The sequence below is a fragment of the Miscanthus floridulus genome, chromosome 10, assembly GCF_019320115.1.
Source record: "Miscanthus floridulus cultivar M001 chromosome 10, ASM1932011v1, whole genome shotgun sequence".
Lineage (NCBI taxonomy): Eukaryota > Viridiplantae > Streptophyta > Magnoliopsida > Poales > Poaceae > Miscanthus > Miscanthus floridulus.
Genome location: NC_089589.1, coordinates 116,328,174 through 116,348,125, shown reverse-complemented (window position 1 = coordinate 116,348,125; position 19,952 = coordinate 116,328,174). Strand labels below are relative to the sequence as shown.

General features: G+C 44.5%; 1 protein-coding gene and 1 long non-coding RNA gene across 4 annotated transcripts; one reads left to right on the top strand and one right to left on the bottom strand.

Annotated features, from left to right (window-relative positions):
* The first annotated feature begins 3,232 nt into the window (after positions 1-3,232).
* LOC136487015 (disease resistance protein RGA5-like) lies at positions 3,233-10,814 on the top strand. 3 transcript variants are annotated; one of them, XR_010767111.1, is made up of 9 exons: positions 3,233-4,131; positions 5,047-7,435; positions 7,535-7,729; positions 7,807-8,022; positions 8,096-8,290; positions 8,406-8,517; positions 8,627-8,705; positions 10,225-10,280; positions 10,385-10,814. XR_010767111.1 is itself a non-coding variant. In XM_066484117.1 (8 exons), coding segments are annotated over exons 1-8 (3,939 nt in total). In that variant the 5' UTR covers positions 3,233-3,379; the 3' UTR covers positions 10,226-10,814. The 3 variants fall into 3 exon arrangements, 2 of the variants coding, with proteins under 2 accessions (XP_066340214.1, XP_066340215.1); XM_066484117.1 differs by having other exon boundaries at positions 10,225-10,814; XM_066484118.1 differs by lacking the exons at positions 8,627-8,705; positions 10,225-10,280; positions 10,385-10,814 and having other exon boundaries at positions 8,358-8,494.
* A 4,238-nt stretch (positions 10,815-15,052) lies between these two features.
* Positions 15,053-16,236, bottom strand: LOC136485438 (uncharacterized). The gene is made up of 3 exons (XR_010766448.1): positions 16,162-16,236; positions 15,633-15,815; positions 15,053-15,276 (listed from the first exon to the last, which is right to left on the bottom strand). It is a non-coding gene; the product is annotated as an uncharacterized lncRNA (long non-coding RNA).
* Positions 16,237-19,952: the final 3,716 nt, after the last annotated feature.

The window sequence follows — 19,952 nt, the reverse complement described above, 5'->3', positions numbered from 1 at the left end:
TGTGAACAAATCCTATGATAAATAAACCCATAGACTAGCAAACTCACATCTAACACTCCCATTAATCAGGTCAAAGCGATGCAGCGTTGACTGTGAGTGATAAACTAGAGACTACTAATCGATGGATCTATCTACTAGTAAAATAAGAACTTGAACACACACTACGGTTAACCAGAGACAAGATGCATCGGCTAATAAAACATAATATGTCGTCAAAGTTAAGGATTTTGTTGTGATGTAGTAACGAAACGACAGATTAATTATGATAAAAGCCCATGGACCTTGAATCTAGTCCAAATAGGGGTGATTTTACTAAATCTAGTAGATTACCAAAATTAGCAAAATCGATAACCGGTGATTCTACCAAAAGCAGCAAGAGGTTATAAGATGCAGCCTTGCTATTCTTAATAGAATCGATAACTTTGACTTATACCAAATTAAGCAAGAGATCAAACGATGCAGCCTTACTGAATCAGATATAAATCGATAACTACCTAGTACTAAACCAGGCAAGAGGTTGGATGATGCAGCCTTGCAAGATAAAATACTAGTCATGACAGTACTCACAAGCAAACCAGAGATTGAAACCGATGCAGCCCTGTCTACCAAAGAACTCGCCGAGATCTACTCCACTCCTACTCCTAAGATTTTTGACGTGAGAGCCGAAAAGTCGTATTGATGTGTGATTGTTTCATATTACAATAGCCAGGGTTTATATTTATACCCTAGGTTTAACATGAGTCCTAGTTGAATAAGACTTACAATCTTTGTGAATAAAGAAAATATGCTAATTAAGATAAATTGGACTCCACGCTTTTACAATCTTTGTGAATAAAGAAAATATGCTAATTAAGATAAATTGGACTCCACGCTTTCCCTTTTTGGCGGAGTCCAATACCTTCACACTCTTAGCTGATGTTGTTTTCTTAGTCAATCTCCATTTGTATTACGACTTCAGCCAATGCTGCTTGACACTTCCAGCTCCTTAGCCAATTCTGACTCTGATCCATATTAGCCGATGAATGATGCTGCCTTTACGATATTTTCCCAAATTTTGAATTCCCGCGGTCCAATAAAAAATCTGGTGTAAACACATACCATATTTTGAGAGGGAGTTGCAGTTTTTGGTTGCTTGGTGTGTGCATGTATCAACAAGGGGTCGAAATATTCCACATAGAGAACAAGAGAGAGGACGAGTTGAGCGTGCATACATTTGTGAGAGCGCATTAGTTCCGGGGGAGTTTGCAAGTTTACATTTGAGGCTATTTTGCTAGTTGTGTTGAGCCTTTGCCTCTTCTAGAGGGACTAGCTTTGATCTTGAGGAGCTTTGAGTTGCTCAGTTTTTTGCTCTGAGTTTAGTTTGGTGTTTTGCTCTAATACTTGGTAGTTTTCGCTCTAGCTAGTGGTGTTGAGCCCTTTTCTGCCTCTTCTTGAGGACTAGCTATCTTTGCTTGGTTGCATCGAGTCGTTGCCTATGTCTTTGGAGACCAAGCTTTGCTTCTTCTCAGTTGTGTCGAGCCGTTGCGCATGTCTTTAGGGACCAAGATTTTGCTCATTTCAAATGACTCTGTTTTGGCTTTTCATTGGCTTTTGGTCATTTGAATGAGTTCTACCCTTTCTTTTTCTTTTGATCCATCTCTGTGTGTTGGTGTTAACAATGCACTCATCAACGGGGAGATTGCGAACACATGGTTCCCATGTGTGTTGATTGATGATGAGTGATTGTTAGGAGATGATCAAGCTTTGGTTAACTTTGGAGACTAGCCGCTGCGTTGAGTGTGGTGTGTACAACATGTCTTTTGGCTCGTGGCATGAAGGTGTGAAGCACTGAGATGGTCGTTGGCTATGGAGAAGGTCATGTAGGGATGTGCCATGCCGATGGACTGTGAGCAGTGAAGGACGGGCGTGAGGCTTGGACCGAGGGACCGAGGGCCGGAAGACTGACCGTGGGTGGCTGATAATTGGGGACATCGACGAACTAGAGTACATGTGGAGGAGTTGACCGTGTTGACCAAGTCAAGCGAAGGCGCAAGAGGACTTGGTGATCGGACGATTGAGGACAGACGGTAACAGGCGTCGAGATCGTGGAGGAGGCGTAGATTTTGATTTCCCTCCGGTTCCCCTCCCTTCTCCGTTTCTTTGACTTTTGATTTCCTGCATGTTTGGAGTTGGTTTGAGGGCTTGGATACATGAAAGGACCCCTGATGAACATATCTGCCAAGTGATTTGGTCAGATTCATCACGAGCACGAAAATCAACGTTTAGAAGGTATTTTTAGAAAATCCTTTTTTATCTTGGTGGGATTTAGATCCAGTTTGATTCTGAGGTCTCTGGGTGATGATCTTTGGTGGAAAGCTTCAAAACACCTAAGAGAACCCCTCGGCGAAGTTTGGGATTTTTTGTAGACCATTTGGATCGAATTTGGATTTAAGAGAGAAGTTCACGGACTGCTGGTACAGTAGAATCGGACAGGCCGGTTGCAAACAGTAAACCAGCCTCATGAACAGTACGCGTCCAGACTGGATTGAACAGTGCCAAGCCCGACCAGGCCGGTTTTTCCTGCACGGTGTTCCCGCCGGAGCACGTTTTCGCCTGTTTCTTTTCGTCTTTCGCCCTTTCCATTTCCTGTCTTTTCTGGTGTGTTGCCAGTGACATCTTGAGGGTATCCGGTCACTAGTTGGCCTGCGTTCACTCGTGTTGGAAGTTTGGGTGTTTTGAGTGCATTGGGGTTTGATTTAGGATAGCAGCCGAAATCAGAAGAAAATTGGATTATGCTCCCATTCGTTCCTCCTTCTGGTCGTCTTTCTCGGTCCTTTAGTGGACGTCGCCAAAGCTGGGCGGGGTGAGGAGGCAGTAGGGGAACACAGGAGGAAGAAGAGAAGGTGCGCGCGAGGAAGAAGGAGGCGTGCGGGCGGAGTTTTCTACGCCTGCACACGCGGGGTGCAGTAAGGTCCTTAATTATTTTAGTTGTCCTCTAAAAAAAATTTAGTTCCAGTACTTTTTGACCAGCGAGATGCCAATTCATCGGCCGATGCCACAAGGGATGGGTTCAAAGGAACAAAACCATTTCTATATGTCAAGGTCCTTACCCAAACTATAGGGTCCCACCCTAGTGGACAACTGGACATCTATGTGGGCTTTGTTCATCGATTGCTTTCGAGGGGCTTTCCGAAAGTGTAGTGGATGCACAATCAGCTCTTACCACTTTTATAGGTCCAAATTCCACTAAGTATTGTGCGAGGCCAGAGCATCGGATACCTTCCGTGATGTTTTTTCTTCCTGCAGCATCATTATCATTTTCATTTATAGGATTCCGTTCCTTAGTACTGATCAGTACCTAACTAGAACAAGTGATCCTCTGTTCGTTGCAGATAGAAAGATGGAACCTCTGAATAGCTGTTCGCTGGGTGCCATGGGATCCCTTCTCATGAAGCTCGACGAGCTACTGCGTACTGAAGAGAGGGCACAGGGACTCATAGGCGATCTTCGCATCATAAGCACCAGGATGGAGAAGCTATCAGAGGTACACAGCTCTCCCCTTACGGTGAAATACTGGATGAATGATGCGCGTGAGCTGTCCTACGACATGGAAGTCTGCGTGGACCTGTTCGTCCATGCCAGCCAGCCAGAAGATTTGCCAGCTAAGGTGGCGTGGATTTTGACCTGGACTAAAGAGATCTTGGGGTTCGAGGCTCGTGTGAAGGAGGTTAACGAAAGATGTGAGAGGTACAATCTTGTTAACAAATACGTTATCAGTAATCCTGCAAAAAATGTAGTGGGCCATCATCTTGGAACTCTGTACAAAGAACCCGATCCTGTCGGCATGGAAGAACCAACAAACAAGCTTCTTGAGTGGCTGATGTCGAAGGGACATGGTGAAGAAGACCTCAAGCTCAAGGTTGTTTCCGTTCTTGGTGATGAAGGAGTAGGTAAGAGCACGCTTGTCAAAAGACTATGGCGTTTATCTGAAGGAAAGTTCGACTGCCAGGCTTTCGTGCAGACGGCCAAGAAGCCTGATACGAGGATGATTCTCAGAAGCATACTCTCACAAGTTCGCCCGAAGCAGCCATTAAAATCCTGCAAGGTGCCAAAACTCATTGACGATCTAAGAGAGCATCTCCAAGATAAGAGGTTCGAAAATTGTGCTTAGACAATCAACTGAATCCTTTTAATCTGTTTATACTCTTTTTCAGTGTTCCGGGTGCGTGCATTATACATAGAAAACTCACTCTAATCCAATATTGTATCAAAGACCAAGAGACACACATGTCATGGTCGGTAAATACATTTTTAAGATTTGTTGTTAATTCTCATGAGAGGCACTAGGAAAAAAACCATATAGCTTCTCAAAAAGCAAGACATACAAACATCAATTTTGTAGTCCCAATCATTACTGACAACAATAGCCAAGATCCAACAAACTTTAAATTATCCACATTTTTCGTTATATAGAAACCTAACTCTTACCATTAAACCTAAATTGGCCCCTAAATCTGTATTTAAATTCCCCACACATGCTGTACTATTAAAATACCATAAACAAACCCTCTAGATTTCCTTCTCAGTTACCCATTTCAATGTTCATGGTTTAACAATTATGAAAGTTGCTTCCTTTATAGGTTACATACCAATTACAATAGTTTGCACACATGGTAAAATATTATGGCAACAAAAATTGCTCAGAGGTGTTCAAGCATGTCATGTTATTTGCATCATTAAATTTTATAAATCACAATATTTGTGTGCTCCAAACACCAGCCCCAAAGTTTACACAATATGATAAGAAATCTCCCCATGCGTTAAATTTTCATGGTTGTCTAAGTATCTTTATGTACCCGTAATATTAAGATGTTAAAAATATGCAACGAAATTTAGGAATTTCTAAAGCAGTTCCGAAAATATTTGTCTTCGATTTAAAATTTTGGCTGGTACAGTTATGTGACAAGCTAGAACATATTTGTCTTGGATTTAAAAGTTTGGCTGCTAAAATTATATGATTGTTTCCAAGATGAAGCATGTGACAGTTACAAAATATTTTGTTATTAGGTATTTTATTGTAATTGATGACTTATGGGATGTGTCAGTTTGGCACATTATTAGGCGGGCTTTTCCAGCCGGTAACCAAAGAATAATAACAACAACAGCAGTTGAGAACGTCGCCCATGTATGCTGCAGTTATGACAGTAATAGCATTGTCAATGTCAAATGTCTTGGTACTGATCAAGCCAAAAAATTATTCATTGATAGAGCTTTTGGGTCTGAAAAAGGATGTCCACCACAGTTCAATGATTTCACAGATGAGATCACAAGAAAATGTGGTGGTTTTCCCTTAGCCATCATCTGCACTGCTAGACTTGTGGCAAACCAACCAGAAACAGAACAGGAGCAGCAATTGGATTATGTCACTAAGTTTCTGCAAAACAATTTGAGTACACACTCATCTTCTATGGAGATCCTGAACCAAGTACTGAAACTGTGTTACAGTAGTCTTCCTCATTGTCTGAAGACATGTCTGCTGTATCTTAGTGTGTATCCAGAGAATTACTTACTTCTGAAAGAAGATTTAGTGAAGCAATGGATAGCTGAAGATTTCATATGTACACCAGAAGGGAAGGACATTGTAGACGTTGCCGGCAGTTATTTTGATGAGCTCCTGAGTTTAGGCCTGATCCAGCGAATAGACTCTTACAGGAAGGGTTTGTTGTGCTACACAGTGCACCCTGTGGTATTTGATTTTATCACATGCAAATCCATGGAAGATAATTTCATCACCATCATAGATTATTCTCAGTCGACAGTAGTTCTCAGTGAGAAGGTTCGTCGACTGTCACTCCACTTTGGCAGTGCAACATATGCTACTACACCCGAAAGTGTGGAATTATCACAAGTTCGCTCACTCTCTTTTATTGGACTCTTGGGTTGCATGCCTTCGATTGCAGAGTTCAAGCTTGTTCGAGTCATGATCCTCCATATCTGTAGTGACGACGTGGACACGAGGTTTTCACTTTCAGAAATATGTAACCTGCTCCAGCTAAGATATTTGCAGGTCAGGTGCAACGTCACTGTGGAATTGCCAATCAAGATGCAGTGTCTAAAACACTTGGAAACACTAGAAATAAATGCAGGGGTAGAATATGTTCCATTGGATATTGTCCATCTTTCAAGATTGCTGCACATCCACCTTGGAAAAAAGTCAAGTCCAAATCCGGCTTTTTCCTTAGTTTACTGGAACTGGTTACCCTGGTCTTCCATCTCCCTTCGGAGTTTTGAGTTGCTGCATCCCATTTGCATGTTTTCAAGGCTGCCCCTGTGGTTTCGTCAACTACACAAACTCCGTAGAATGGAAATTGTGGTCAGACAATTGTCGGACGACATTGATGTCCTAGCGGAGTTACCGGTTCTCAAACATCTGTCCTTGTACGTCCGAACACCACCCAATTTAGAAATAATCTTCAGCAGAGGAATGTTCCCAGCTCTCGAGTATTTCAAATTTGCCTGTGGTGTGCTATCGCTGGGCTTTCAGAAAGGAACACTGCCCAATCTTCGTTGGCTCAACCTAGTCTTCAACGCCCACAAAAGGGAGCAGTACGGTATTCCTGTGGGCATCAGGCACCTGTTAAGCCTCCAGAAAGTTGTTGCAGGCATTGGGTTAGCCCCTGGTGCTGGTAAATCTGACAGGATAGCTGCAGGGTCTGCGTTCAAGGATGCAATTATACAGCATCAATGTCACCGAAGTTTCGAGGTGGTGGTGAAAAGGGTGGATCAAGTCGACGAGGATTGGAACCAACAGGAAGGATCCTCAAACAAACGTGGGCAAGTGCCACTGTGGAAGCTGGCGTTCCGGACCCCGCCGCAGCTCCCGGTCTACACGGGGAGCAAGATCGAGGACGAGGCTGGGAACCCGCTGGAGGTGATCCTCGTGGACGCGGACACCGGCTCGCCGGCCGTGCTCCCTCAGACGCTGCACGTCGAGCTGGTCCCGGTGTTCGGCGACTTCCCGCCGGAGGGCCGCGAGGACTGGTCCGACGACGAGTTCCATAGGAACGTCGTCAAGGAGCGCCATGGCAAGCGCCCGCTCCTGACAGGCGACGTCAGCCTCACCATGAGGGACGGGCGCGCCACGGTGGGCGAGCTCCAGTTCACGGACAACTCGTCCTGGGTCCGTTGCCGCATGTTCCGCATCGGGGCGCGCGTCGTGCCAGCAAGCTACGACGGCGGCAGGATCGTTGAGGCCATCACCGAAGCCTTCATGGTCAGAGACCACCGTGGTGATCTGTATCGGAAGCACTACCCTCCCGTCCTCGGTGACTCAGTGTGGAGGCTGGAGAAGATCGGCAAGGAAGGCACGTTCCACATGAAGCTGAGGCGCAACAACATCGGGACTGTTCAGGAATTCCTATGGATGCTAGCGGTCAAGCCTAAGGAGCTGCGAGCGGTAAGTTTCCATTCTTCAGGGGAATGCTTTCACGGACTCTCGGTCTCTCGCCGCCGGCTTGTTTTGACTCTCTTTGAGTGCTCTGTTTTGTGGGATCAGATTCTGGGCGACGGCATGACCGACCGTATGTGGGAGGCGACAACCAGCCACGCAAGGACATGCGTCCCCGGCGACGAGGTGTACGTGTACACAGCGGGTGGCAGCACCATCTACGTGAACTCTGTCTTCAACCTCGTTAAGGTCAAGATCGGCGGCACTGAGTGCACCTTACAACAGCTGAACAGAGACCAGACGGTGAGTAAGTTGATCGATCATCTGCCTCCTTGAGCTGGACATCAGAACTCTTACATTACATTTGCTGTCTCGTGCAGATGTTGTTGCGGCAGCTAATTCTGGAGGCGTACGAGCACCGCTACAACCTCATCGAGCTGGGGACGCGCTACCCTCCCTCCCTTGGCGACTCGGCGTGGGTGCTCGCGAATATCGCCCAGGAAGGCGCGTTCCACAATAGGCTGGAGCACAACAACATCAAGACTGTTCAGGACTTTATAAGGATGCTAATGGTCAAGCCTGAAGAACTACGTGCGGTGAGTTTGAATGCTTGTGTTTGAATGCTGGCCGTGCATGCTTGTGTTTGAATGCCCTGTTTTGTGGGATCAGATGCTGGGCGACGGCATGACCGACCGTATGTGGGAGGAGACCAGCAGGCACGCGAGGACCTGCGTCCCCGGCGACAAGGTGTACGTGTACGCAGCGGATGGCGGCACCATCTACGTGAACTCCGTCTTCAACCTCGTTAAGGTCGAGATCGGTGGCATTGAGTGCCCGTTGCAGCAGCTCAACTGGGACCAGATGGTGAGTCTGTATATATTGTCTATCATATCATCTGACAGCTATCTTGATCGTCATATCATATCGCCAGAGGTGTGGTGACGGACTTTCCTTACAAAACCACTGTCTTTCACGGTAGGCGTTGGTGCTGCCGCTAATTATGGAAGCGTACAAGCACCGCCACGACCTCGAAGAGACCAGTGCGGTCACATTCGACGGCGACGCCACCGACAACATTGCACTGCTCCGCGGTAAGTATCTGAAGCCTGAGCTGGCCTTCTCAAATGTCACATTTTGTGACTTGTATAGAGATCGATATCCTTTTTCTCACCTCTGTGCTCTGGCAATTCGCAAATGCAGCACGTTTTGCGGCGCACTCGCGAGCGGACATGAGGCCAGTCATCAACAACTTGGTTCCCAATCCCTGGATCATACAATAGTAAGCCAAGCACATGAGCCAACACGCAGTATAGTTAAATGTAGATACCAGGGATCAGTGTTCACTCCTGCCTTGTTTCCGTCAGTCTGCCAACCACTTTGCAAAAACCATATCTGTTTTCTTTCTCGCATTTTCCTATGACTTTCTACTCCAAAACTTGTTTGCTGTATGCAATTCCTCATTCACACTCAAACTTTGAAACTTGGTTTGGGTTCGCGTTCCCAACTTTCCACCCCTCCATTCTCAAGTGCACAAAAATATACTGTACTACCAAATAATGCTTTTTCGAAAGATCCAGTTGCCTGGCTTCCATTGATAAGTAGAGGAGAAATATTTTTTACAGTACTCCCAAATATTCGCACACAAATAATTTGAGTAGTACTCCATAGTTCATATATGCACAAACTCATACTCATTTCTTTAGAACTCATTTTGAGTACCCCAAGTGGAGGAATATCTCAGGCTAACATACGGCCTTCTTAGGCTAACAAATATCTCATGAATATAATAACTGCTTAAGACAAGTTAGTTAGAAAGTAGGAGACTCACATTTTTTTTGTCAAGCCTTATAAGCATTAATTCCTAAACTCATTTACATTTTTTGTCAAGAGATTTACATTTTTTGTCAAGCCTTGTAACCATACATTGACAAGAGATTTACAATTGTTATCAAGCCTTATGGGGTCAATGACGAAAACCTGAACCCACTTTAATTTAAGAAGTGGACACCATAATACGTTCTCGAAATATAAATGGTTAGGCACCCATGCTTTAAAATTCCAATACCCTTCTTTGTTTAGACCCCATTTAGCACAACTCTAAGTGGTTCTGGCTCCTTGGCACAGAGGAGCCAGAGCCAGATTGGTTTCACTGAAATCCAAATTCATTTCGAGAAGAGAGATAAAACAACTTCTTGCTGCACGATGCCTAGAGGAACCAGAGAGCTGGTACACCAAAAATAGTGGTTCCACAGAAATCCTAGTTTATTTTGAGAAGAGAGATATGACACCTCCTCGGTAAATAGTGCCCGGAGGAACCGAGCCCAAGTACCAAGCAGGGCATTAATATTATTTCAAAAGCATACAACAGTAGCGGAAATGGCCATATTACGGAGCCTATGTCTTTTTATGAGAGCATTCCTAGCAAGGAAACTCACGATTTGGCATAATATTGTTGCACGTGTGGATCTTATATTACTAACCTAAATAAGGATTTGGATCCTTTTGTGTGGATTTACCAAATTATGACAAATTCACACTCAAGCCAATCTATGGTTTTCTTGTGAATAACGGAATGAAGTTTGCACAAAAGGTTGACATCTGGAAGTAACTCCCAGAAAAAAAAATTCTCTTTTGGCTTTTTAAAGGAGGGGTCATTCAGACTACGAACAACCTAGATAGGCGGAATTGAAACAATAGTAAAATTTGTTGCTTTTGTAGTGAATTAGAAAGTATGTAGCACCTCTTCTTTTAATGTTGTTATGCCAAATGTCTATAATGTGCGGTGTACCTTGTTTCAGGTATCTCACAACCATATACATCAGCTCAGTTGTTCTGTTCTTACTCCAAGCAGTGGGTCAGAATCTTACATCGTTGTCATTGACGTGAGCTAGCTGCAACGCTTAGCTGGGCAATTTAGCACACACTAAAGGATTTTGTGTACAAAAACTTCTTTTGCAGGTTCTATTCAACAAGATGCACTGGTTTCGGTTTTGTGTGCTCTTTATATTGCATACTAATGACCAGAAGGAATTGTTATCGTTAAAGGGTGTGTGAACTTTTAGAGTCAAGAGCTATGTAGTTCTTCACGTCTCATGGATGGCCATTTAGGATTCACATTGATCAATAATGTTGAACTTATTTTTTTGTTTTGATCTTAAATCAAATCTTTGTCTCATGCCTCTTCGTTGAAAAGGTTAGAATCAGGAACAAATCCAGCATGTGCAATACGAAGGATTGGGGATGAGGAAATTCTAAATCACTTCAGCTATTTAGATTGGATTCTACAGATGGGGTTAACATTTTGCATATGCCTACTATATACCCTTGTCCACCTGATACTCAGTATTGTTTGTGAGCTAAGATGCATATTTTTTATTATCTGGCTGTACTAAAATTTTGGGATCTATGCATCAATTGGCGCTGAGTTGTGGTCTGTAACACAGGCATTGCATCATATCAAATCCCAATCATATATGTGCAAATGGCTGCGGAGCACGAATCTAATGTGTAGCCACGATCCTTTGTTTTTTCTTTTTTTTTAAATAATGCTTGTGAGAGGTGAGAACGTCTGTAAGTGACAACCCAGGCTCAATGGAATAACGATGTGTGAGACCCAGCCCATTGGGCCAGGCCCGACCGAATTCTCGGCACTGTAGCAATGAGGTACTGTGGCTTCGGGTGCTGTATCAGCACAATATTCACAGTTTAGTCCATACCGGAAATGGAACGAATGCTGGACCAGCTTAAAAGCCTAGACCTGACATGCAGTTAACTCCGGATCGATCTTTTTGTGCGAAGCGAGGATGAAAGCGCAAGAGAGTTGATTAGCAGGTGTGGTTCATTCAACATGTAGAGTAGGCATTAGCCGTCATTCCGGGTTGGGGCATTACAAAATGGTAATCAGAGCCAACTCTTGTGTTTTTACGGTTGCGTATGGTCCGAAAGCCTGGACAGGTTGTGCATGGCTCCAGTGAGGACATGACACTTGGGCCGAGGAAAGGGAAATACGGACGTGGCCAAGAGAGTCGATCCTAAATATTTGTCCCGTATGGGTAAGCTGGTTCGATAGCTCGATGAGGACGTCGAATCCTTTGAGGGTGGGTGGATGTGAGACACAGCCCATTGGGCCAGTTGGGCCGGACCGAATTCGCGACACTGTAGCGATGAGGAAAGCCTGGATCTGGGAGGCTGTTAACTCCGGATTGATCCTTTTGCGCGAAGCGAGGACGAAAGCGCAAGATAGTTGATTAGCAGGTGTGGTTCATTCAATGTGTAGAGTAGGCCTTAGCCATCTTCCCGGGTCGGGGCGTTACAAAATGGTAATTAGAGCCAACTCTCACGGTTTTACGGTTGCGTAGATTCCAGAAGTATGGACAGGTTATGCATGGCTCCAGTGAGGGCATGACACTTGGGCCGGGGAACTGGAAATACGGACGTGGCTAAGAGGGTCGATCGTGAACATTTGTCCCGTATGGGTAAGGTGGTTCGATAGCTCGACGAGGATGTCGAATCCTTTGAAGGTGGGTGGATGTGAGACCCAGGCCATTGAGCTAGTTGGGCTGGACCGAATTCATGACATTGTAGCATTGAGTACTATAGCTTTGGGGTACCGTAGTGTCGGCACATTATTCCCGGTTTACTCCCATGCCTGAAACGGAACGAACGCTAGACCTGTTTAAAAGCCTGGACCTGGGTGGCTGTTAACTCCGGATCGATCCTTTTGCACGAAGCGAGGACGAAAGTGCAAGAGAGTTGATTAGTAGAGTGGGCCTAAGCCGTTTTCTCGGATCGGGGCATTACACGATGTCTGTTGAATGCCAATATGCCATTAGTATCTGTAGAAATTTAGTTCAGAAAAAAATTACCGATGTCGTCTATTGTACTCCACAACAGATAAAGTTAGAGGGAATTTTGACACAGAATGGGAACAACCAATCGTTGTTTTTACGGGACAATGTACCGGGATGGATCGAGGTAGCTAGAGGTGAGCTCTTGTTCAATGCAACGTGACATCGCCGAACAACAGCACCATGAAGCTCTACTCATGGCGTCTTCGAGTAGTGCTCCCGCCCACGAAGTTCCCTGTCTTGAATCCCCGGCCTGGACAGGTGATTGAGGCTGAGATTTTTCGCCAGTTTGGTTCCTCGGTCAATTTTGATCCAGCTTCTTCTGCTCAGGAATTCTTCCTTGTCTTATGTGTGGGCAGATGCAAGTTTCGCCTCTCGTCTAGCACGGTGGGGCTTCTTCAATCTGTGCTTGGTGGTTCTTATCGAGTGGTGCAGCTGGGAGACCGGGTTTTCAGGTTTTCGGTCTCCTCAAAGCTGGTGGGTTTTCATGTCTTCCAGCTTTGTTCTTTTGAGTGCTTGAATTTCAAGGTCTTCTTCCACCTCTGGCATGGTGGTGGACCAAATTACAAGATGGAATTACGTAATTTGGAAGCAGAGCAATCCGCTGAATGGGTTGAAGTTGTTAAGCGCAGCCGTCAGAATCAGCTGACTCGTCAGCAACAACGCCCGGTACGTCTATCAGGTGCAAATGCCATCTCCGGTGATCATCGTCTTCCTCGTATTTCTCCAGCTATGGTGTTTTCAAATTTTAAATCTTCCAATCACCTCGGCTGGAAGTCAGTTTTCTCGCGTATTAATTTTGATTCCCAAGTTAATATGCATCATTCCACGGTGCTTGGACAAATTCAATGTCCTTCTTTAATCCCCTGCACATGCATAAGTTATCACCGGCCGGAATTTTAGGCCCAGTGCCGGAGCAATCTAAGCTCAACCCAGGATCCAGACCTTTAATGCGTTTATGCCCTAGATGTTTGGCTCCGGCCCATGACCAGCCTTTTTGTAACAGCCCTATCCGTTGCCGTAAATGTCTCAACTTCGGGCATGAATCAGGAAATTGTAATGCCATGCCTCGATCTATGTGCCTCCCTTCTATGCCTGATTCAAGCGGCCCTTCATCTTCGGGGACTCAGAACACTTATGAGTCGCTGTCGAGTGGGCCGTAGTCACCTCCAAAGCCAAATTTTTACCACACTTTTGCTGAATATATTAATCAAGTCACTGGCATTCTTCCCCTCCCTCCATCGTCGTTCCCTGGAGCCGAACCTGGTGTCTCAAGGCGCCGGAGTTCATCGATGAGCCGTCATCTCCTTCTTTACTACTGCCTTCAGAAGCTTCCTCAAGCATCATCTGCTCCTCTTTTGGTGAGTTTGCTACTCGGATTCTTGGCATTCGTTGGGCTCCTGTTTCTTTGCATATCGCCTAGACTCAGAAAACCCCAAATTCTAAGTGCCATCTACTCTGTCGGTGATGGCTTATCGCTTTGTTGATCCAAGGCCTTTTCTGCCGCCTAGAGCACAACGAGTTATGGTTCCTGGGCGTCCAGCAATGATGAGGGTTGTGACAGGCCGCATACAAGAACAGAACAATGACGTCACCATCGCTCATCTCCATCCTTTGCCATAGGAACAACTAAACTTTGACATCATCAGGAATATTCTGGTAGATTTTCTGAATGTGCAGTTGGGCATACCTACTCTGACTATGCAGCCCTATCCCCATGGATAGGCATACATTCGCTTTTCACACTTGTTCCATAGAGATTTCCTGATTCAGAATAGTCCTCATTAATATGATAATGGGCACATTTCATTTATCCCCCATAACAGGGATTGGAACAATCGAACTATTGTCTTTACACATGAAGTTTGGTTAATATTGATTGGTCTCAATCTTGACCTCTGGACCCATTCCCTAGTGGACAAGGCCATTTCCCAATTTGGTAAGCTGATAGTGTGGGAAAAAGATCATGATCACATGGCTACAGTTCTAGACAAAGCAAGAGTTTCTGGATTAGATGCCATCCCATGGTTCTTTAACTTTACTGAAAGTTCATAGCAAGAATCTTATTGTTGGGCTGTTCAATGTGAGATTCTCTTGACAAGGTTGCTGGGTGCTCAGCCACATGATGAGGATTTCCCACTTGAGGATCCTGATTTTGTTGACCCAAACAACTTTGACTTCTTTGGTTTTGGGCAACCAGATCAGGGACCAGCCAACCCCCCAAATGGGCCACAGAATCACTTCAATGCCAATGCCACAAATCTTCTGGTCATGGGATGGGCCCCTTGGCCTCCTTAGGTTGATGGCCAATTTGCTGCACAAGTTCAACAAGGCTTTCAGGCAGCCCAGGTAGCCAACATTGTTTTTGCAGAACCTCAACAATTTGATGCTCAGCAGGAGGAAGCACCACCTCTAATCCCTCTTCAGTCAGAGCCAAGACCTAAATTGAGGTACTGAGTTCTACTTTAAGATTAGTTTTGGTCATTATATTCTTGCGGGTTCGTCGTCCGTCCTCATGGCGGATGCTCTAGTAGAGGACTCCTAATAAAGACGGATGTTCCTTGCCAACGCTAGAGTAGTAGTCGATAGCATAGACATGGTGTCTAGGCTAGAGGCTACCTTCGTTTGCCTTGTATCCCTAGTTGAGGCATAGGCGGCAGATGATGATAGCCATGTCCGTCCTTTGTAATCCCCACGTTCAGATACGGCGTAGAGCTGTAGGCCGGCATCGCCTGGTAGACCAGGTGCAACCCGAAAGATGCTTGTCACGGCTTCCACGCTTAAAATATTCAAAGCAGAGGGCTCTATGTTGAATTCTAGCAAAAACATATTCTCCTTTGTCGTCCTTGTGTCGTATTTCAAAGCAATAGGCAATTAATCTTATAATATTCTTATGGTGGACCTTCATAAGGTTATTAAATTCTTTCTTAAATTGCTCTCGTCAAGTCCTAACATTTGATGAAGCTTCTTGATAGCAATCTCTGCCCCGTTATCCGGTACACCCTGTTGAAATGCATCTGTTAATCTATCTCCCTCTGTCCTAGAATGGTAAGCGTATTTTGTAAAGGAAAAAGTCAAGTTTTACAAACTTTGATCAACACTTAGTCAAATTATGTATAAGTTTAGAAAATAAAACCCTCATCAATATATAGATATGTATTCAAAGTGTCTTTGAGATGATATTGATTCTTTAGCAAATGATATCATATTCTACGAGAAATTAATGATCAAAATCAAGTTCTGTATGTCTTTTTCCTGTTTGAAATACAATTATCATTCTAGGTGACTGTGTTTTTAGAACTCACTAATGCTAGTATGCCCTTACAAACCAAAAACAGAGTTAGATTTATGAATCTTACCCTGTAAACATTTCCATAGCCACCACTGCCAACTTTATGCTCCTCAGAGAGTATTTGTAATATCTTCTAGCTTTTGGTATGTAAGTTCTGTCGGCACCATACTTGCTGTATTCTGTGACATGTTCTCTTACTAGACAGATCTTTTCGACGTGGTCCCTAGCCGACAGGGATCCTTTGGCGTCTCTAAGACAAGATAATATCTATAAGCATATATACCTTCTGAAAGCAATAATCTCATACTTTTACCCCGAAAATAATCAGATAGCCAATTCATCCAGTTCATTAATTAACTCTTGGTCTCATGATGGAACTGTTGAAACAATTACCAAGAAGAATTGAAGTAGGGAGAAGAAAAAACAAAATAAAAATGGATGCGGAGTTCTCACATGGATGGTGAGCAGTGCCACAAGAAGAGGGCGAAATAATAAAAAGAGAGGTGAAAAGAAAGGAAATTGAAATATATTTAGGGATGTTTGATTGGGACAGAAGAAGAAATTATTGAGCAAGAATTGCAGTTGAACAGACGAACCTGCAGAGAAGACCTGAACTAGGCGAAGAGTAAACCTGAAGACCTGCAGTTCATACGCACAGCCTTTCAGTCGAGCTAGTCTGCTCAGCTGGCAATAATATGTGGCTGAGCTGCAGCTCAGTAATTTCTTATACTATTTGGCGTGGCCATTCTGTAACCATGAATCGCGACGACTTTGCATCAGCTTGCCATCATGACTTATGAGATGGGTTCACGGCCATGTGCGTCCAGCGTCATCTCCCCCGGCCAGCTCCAGTGTGGTACACCGACGAACGGGTCCCACGGGCGCACTCCGCGTCTCCGTTGCACAGCTGCTGCTCACCTCGGCCCTCGGCCGTCGACAGCTCAACAATACTATGATGTAGTGGACGACGGAGCGGCTATCTACCCGGGTAGGGTTGGGCTAAATAAAGTACTAAATCTGTTCCAAATTATAATCCGTTTTTTTTTACCTTAAGTTTGACTACTCGTCTTATTAAAAAATATATACAAAATAACACTTCTTTTGCTGTGGCTTGTTTTATTAACAAAAGTTCTTCAAGAATAACTTAAATTTGACTATGTTTACACAAATTTTTTGAATAAGACGAGTGGTCAAATTTAGGGTCAAAAAAGTCAAACGAATTATAATTTGAAACGGATGAAGTAGGCGGAACTGCGTGCAGTTCAATGGCCGAACGTGTAGCATGGACAAAAATAGCTAGCTGCATGGCCCTTTCAGATGCAACTCGAGGGATATTTTCATCTATCTACTTCCAAGGCTTTTGCCTCGGTCCAGTGGATTTGGATGGACCTAGCCACCTAGCATGCCATTACGCCAATCACTCTCGTACTCTTCGAACTGGTCGGTTAGGTGTAGTACATACGTACAGTGTTCGCATCCGTGCACAAGGGATTTCAGTGTGACGTGGACCAGCTCCCGGCCACTATTGTCATCTACTCATCTCCAATGTGCTAAGCGATTTTAGGGTGCATGTCCGTGTACATGGTAGGGTGGGATGTTAGAGTCATTTAGGATCTCTAGCAGTAGATCTAGGGTTCGTTTCTTTGAATACGGGATGAACAGAGAGGAAAGAATGGAGAGATGAGGAGAGAGGTGTTGGTGTTTAACCTGAGCCCTCGGAGGGAGTCGTGGAGCTGGCCATCTCAGCTTCGGTGATGGAGGCAGCACACGGGCAGCGACGGGTGGAGTAGAGGTGGCACGGACGTCGATGCAGTGCAGACGGACGGCGTGGCAGTGACGACGGTGAAGTCAGCGGAGCTTCCCGTCGCTGGCTGCGCGCCCTCTTAGATCGGTCTAGGGTTTGTCGGTGGGGTTTGCGGCTCACGGTGAACCTCGTACCTCGAGCCGCCGGCCCCCACCTCTATATATAGCGCAGTGCGACGGGGGCCCACCAACCATGTAGGGTTGGGCGCCCCCGATCAGGGCGCGTGACCAAGGCCCAATAGGCCGTTGGGCTTATTGGCCGGGAGATCAATCTAACATTCTCCCCCTTGATCTCACTATTACTTTTATCCTTAAACTTTAAACTTCAATCCTTTTATCCTTACTCATTTCTTCACAGATGATGCATAGAGCATGTTTCATCGTCACGGTCAATCGCCGATAGATTTAACAGCTACAATGCACGTCTCTGATCTGAAATAGTTACTTTAACTTTTGGGCCCTTTATAGTCTAGGAATCATAGGCTTTCCCTTAAACCCATACCGGCTACATGTTCTCTGAACACGTTGGGTGGTAAGCCTTTTGTAAGCGGATCCGCGAGCATCTTTTCGGTACTTATATGCTCAAGACTTATCATTTGATCCCGGACTTTATCCTTCACAACATAATACTTTATGTCAATGTGTTTGGCAGCACCACTTGACCTATTGTTGTGAGCATACTGTACTGCTGGATTATTATCGCAGTATAACTTCAGTGGTCTATTGATGTCGTCAACCACCTTCAAACCGGGTATGAACTTCTTTAGCCAGTTCACCTGCCCCGTTGCCTCATAACATGCTACAAACTCGGCATACATTGTGGACGGTGTAGTGACGGTTTGCTTTGAGCTTTTCCATGAAATAGCACCCCCTGCGAGATTAAACACATATCCAGACGTGGATTTTCTATTATCTCCCGCATAATCAGAATCTGAATATCCCACTATATGGAGTGAATCAGATCTTCTATACGTCATCATGAGGCCTTTCGTTCCTTGCAAATAACGCAAGACTTTCTTTACCAATTTTCAGTGTTCTATTCCAGGATTGCTCTGGAATCTGCCAAGTAACCCGGTAACAAATGCTAAGTCAGGGCGTGTACACACTTGAGCATATTGCAAGCTTCCGACAGCTGAAGCATATGGAACCACTTTCATTTGATCGATCTCATATTGGTTCCTGGGGCATTGAAAATCCCCATATCTGTCGCCCTTGACTATAGGAGCAGGTGAGGGACTACATTTGTGCATACTGAATTTCTTTAAGACTTTTTCTATGTATGCCTTTTGTGACAGTCCTAATACCCCTTTACTTCTATCTCGGTGAATCTCGATCCCTAGAACGAACGAAGCTTCACCAAGATCTTTCATATCAAATTTTGAGGACAAAAACTTCTTTGTTTCCTAGTAGTAGACTGACATCACTACTAGCAAGTAAGATATCATCCACGTATAGGACAAGGAAGATAAACTTCCCATTCTTAAACTTTGCGTAGACACAATTGTCCTCAACATTATCTTTAAACCCAAAATTCTTTATTGTCTGATCAAACTTCAAGTACCACTGTCTTGAAGCTTGTTTTAATCCATAAATGGATTTCTTTAGGCGGCATCCCAAACATTCTTTTCCTTCCATGACAAAACCTTTCGGTTGTGCCATGTAAACATTTTCCTCTAAGTCTCCGTTGAGAAATGTCGTCTTTACATCCATCTGATGTAATTCCAAATCGTAATGTGCCACTAATGCCATTATGATTCTGAAGGAATCCTTACATGAGACTGGAGAAAAGGTCTCATTGTAATCAATCCCTTCTCTTTGTGTAAAGCATTTTGCCACAAGTCGAGCTTTATGTCTCTCTATATTCCCTTGATAGTCAAGTTTTATTTTGTAGACCCATTTACAGCCTACTGTTTTGGCTCCTTTAGGAATTATCTCTAAATCCCAAACTTTATTTGCATTCATTGATCTCATCTCATCTTCCATGGCCTCAAGCCACTTTGATGAATGATCACTTTTCATGGCTTCTTCAAATGAGGTGGGATCATCATCCATTTGAAATTCTTCAGTGTTGTACACTTCATAATCAACAGGAATAGTTGATTTTCTGACTCTTTGAGACCTTCTAGGGGCCTCCTCAATTGGCACATTTTCTGTTTGAGGCTGTTGTTGCTCCCCCTCATGTGTGGCAATAGTTTCTATAGGATCCTGAGGAACAGGTTCCTCATCGTCATTCATTGTTGCCACAGGTGGGATAACAACAGGTGCTGGCACCACAGTATCTAGCACTGTCGGTGCAGCGACAATAGGTAGTGAGAAAATTGGCTTATGAATCATTGGAGTGGGCGCATACACCCGCTTCACTTCAAGGTCAATTTCTCGAGCTACCATGCTCCCCTCATCTTTTCATCCTCTAGGAAAACAGCATGTCTCGTTTCCACAAACTTTGTATGTCTCTCTGGACAGTGGAAAATGAAAACCTTTTGACTTTTCTGTGTTGCCAATAAAATGGCACCTTACTATTTTGGGATCTAACTTCTCAATGTTTGGGTTAAATACTTTAGCCTCAGCAGGGCTCCCCCACACA

What these genes read in the sequence shown, in the direction of transcription:
- LOC136487015 (XM_066484117.1), top strand. Translation starts at nt 3,380, where the DNA reads ATGGAACCTCTGAATAGCTGTTCGCTGGGTGCCATGGGATCCCTTCTC. An exon ending in AGCTCAACTGGGACCAGATG is followed by an intron (nt 8,291 to 8,405) that starts GTGAGTCTGTAT and finishes CTTTCACGGTAG; the next exon opens with GCGTTGGTGCTGCCGCTAAT. An exon ending in CAACATTGCACTGCTCCGCG is followed by an intron (nt 8,518 to 8,626) that starts GTAAGTATCTGA and finishes TCGCAAATGCAG; the next exon opens with CACGTTTTGCGGCGCACTCG.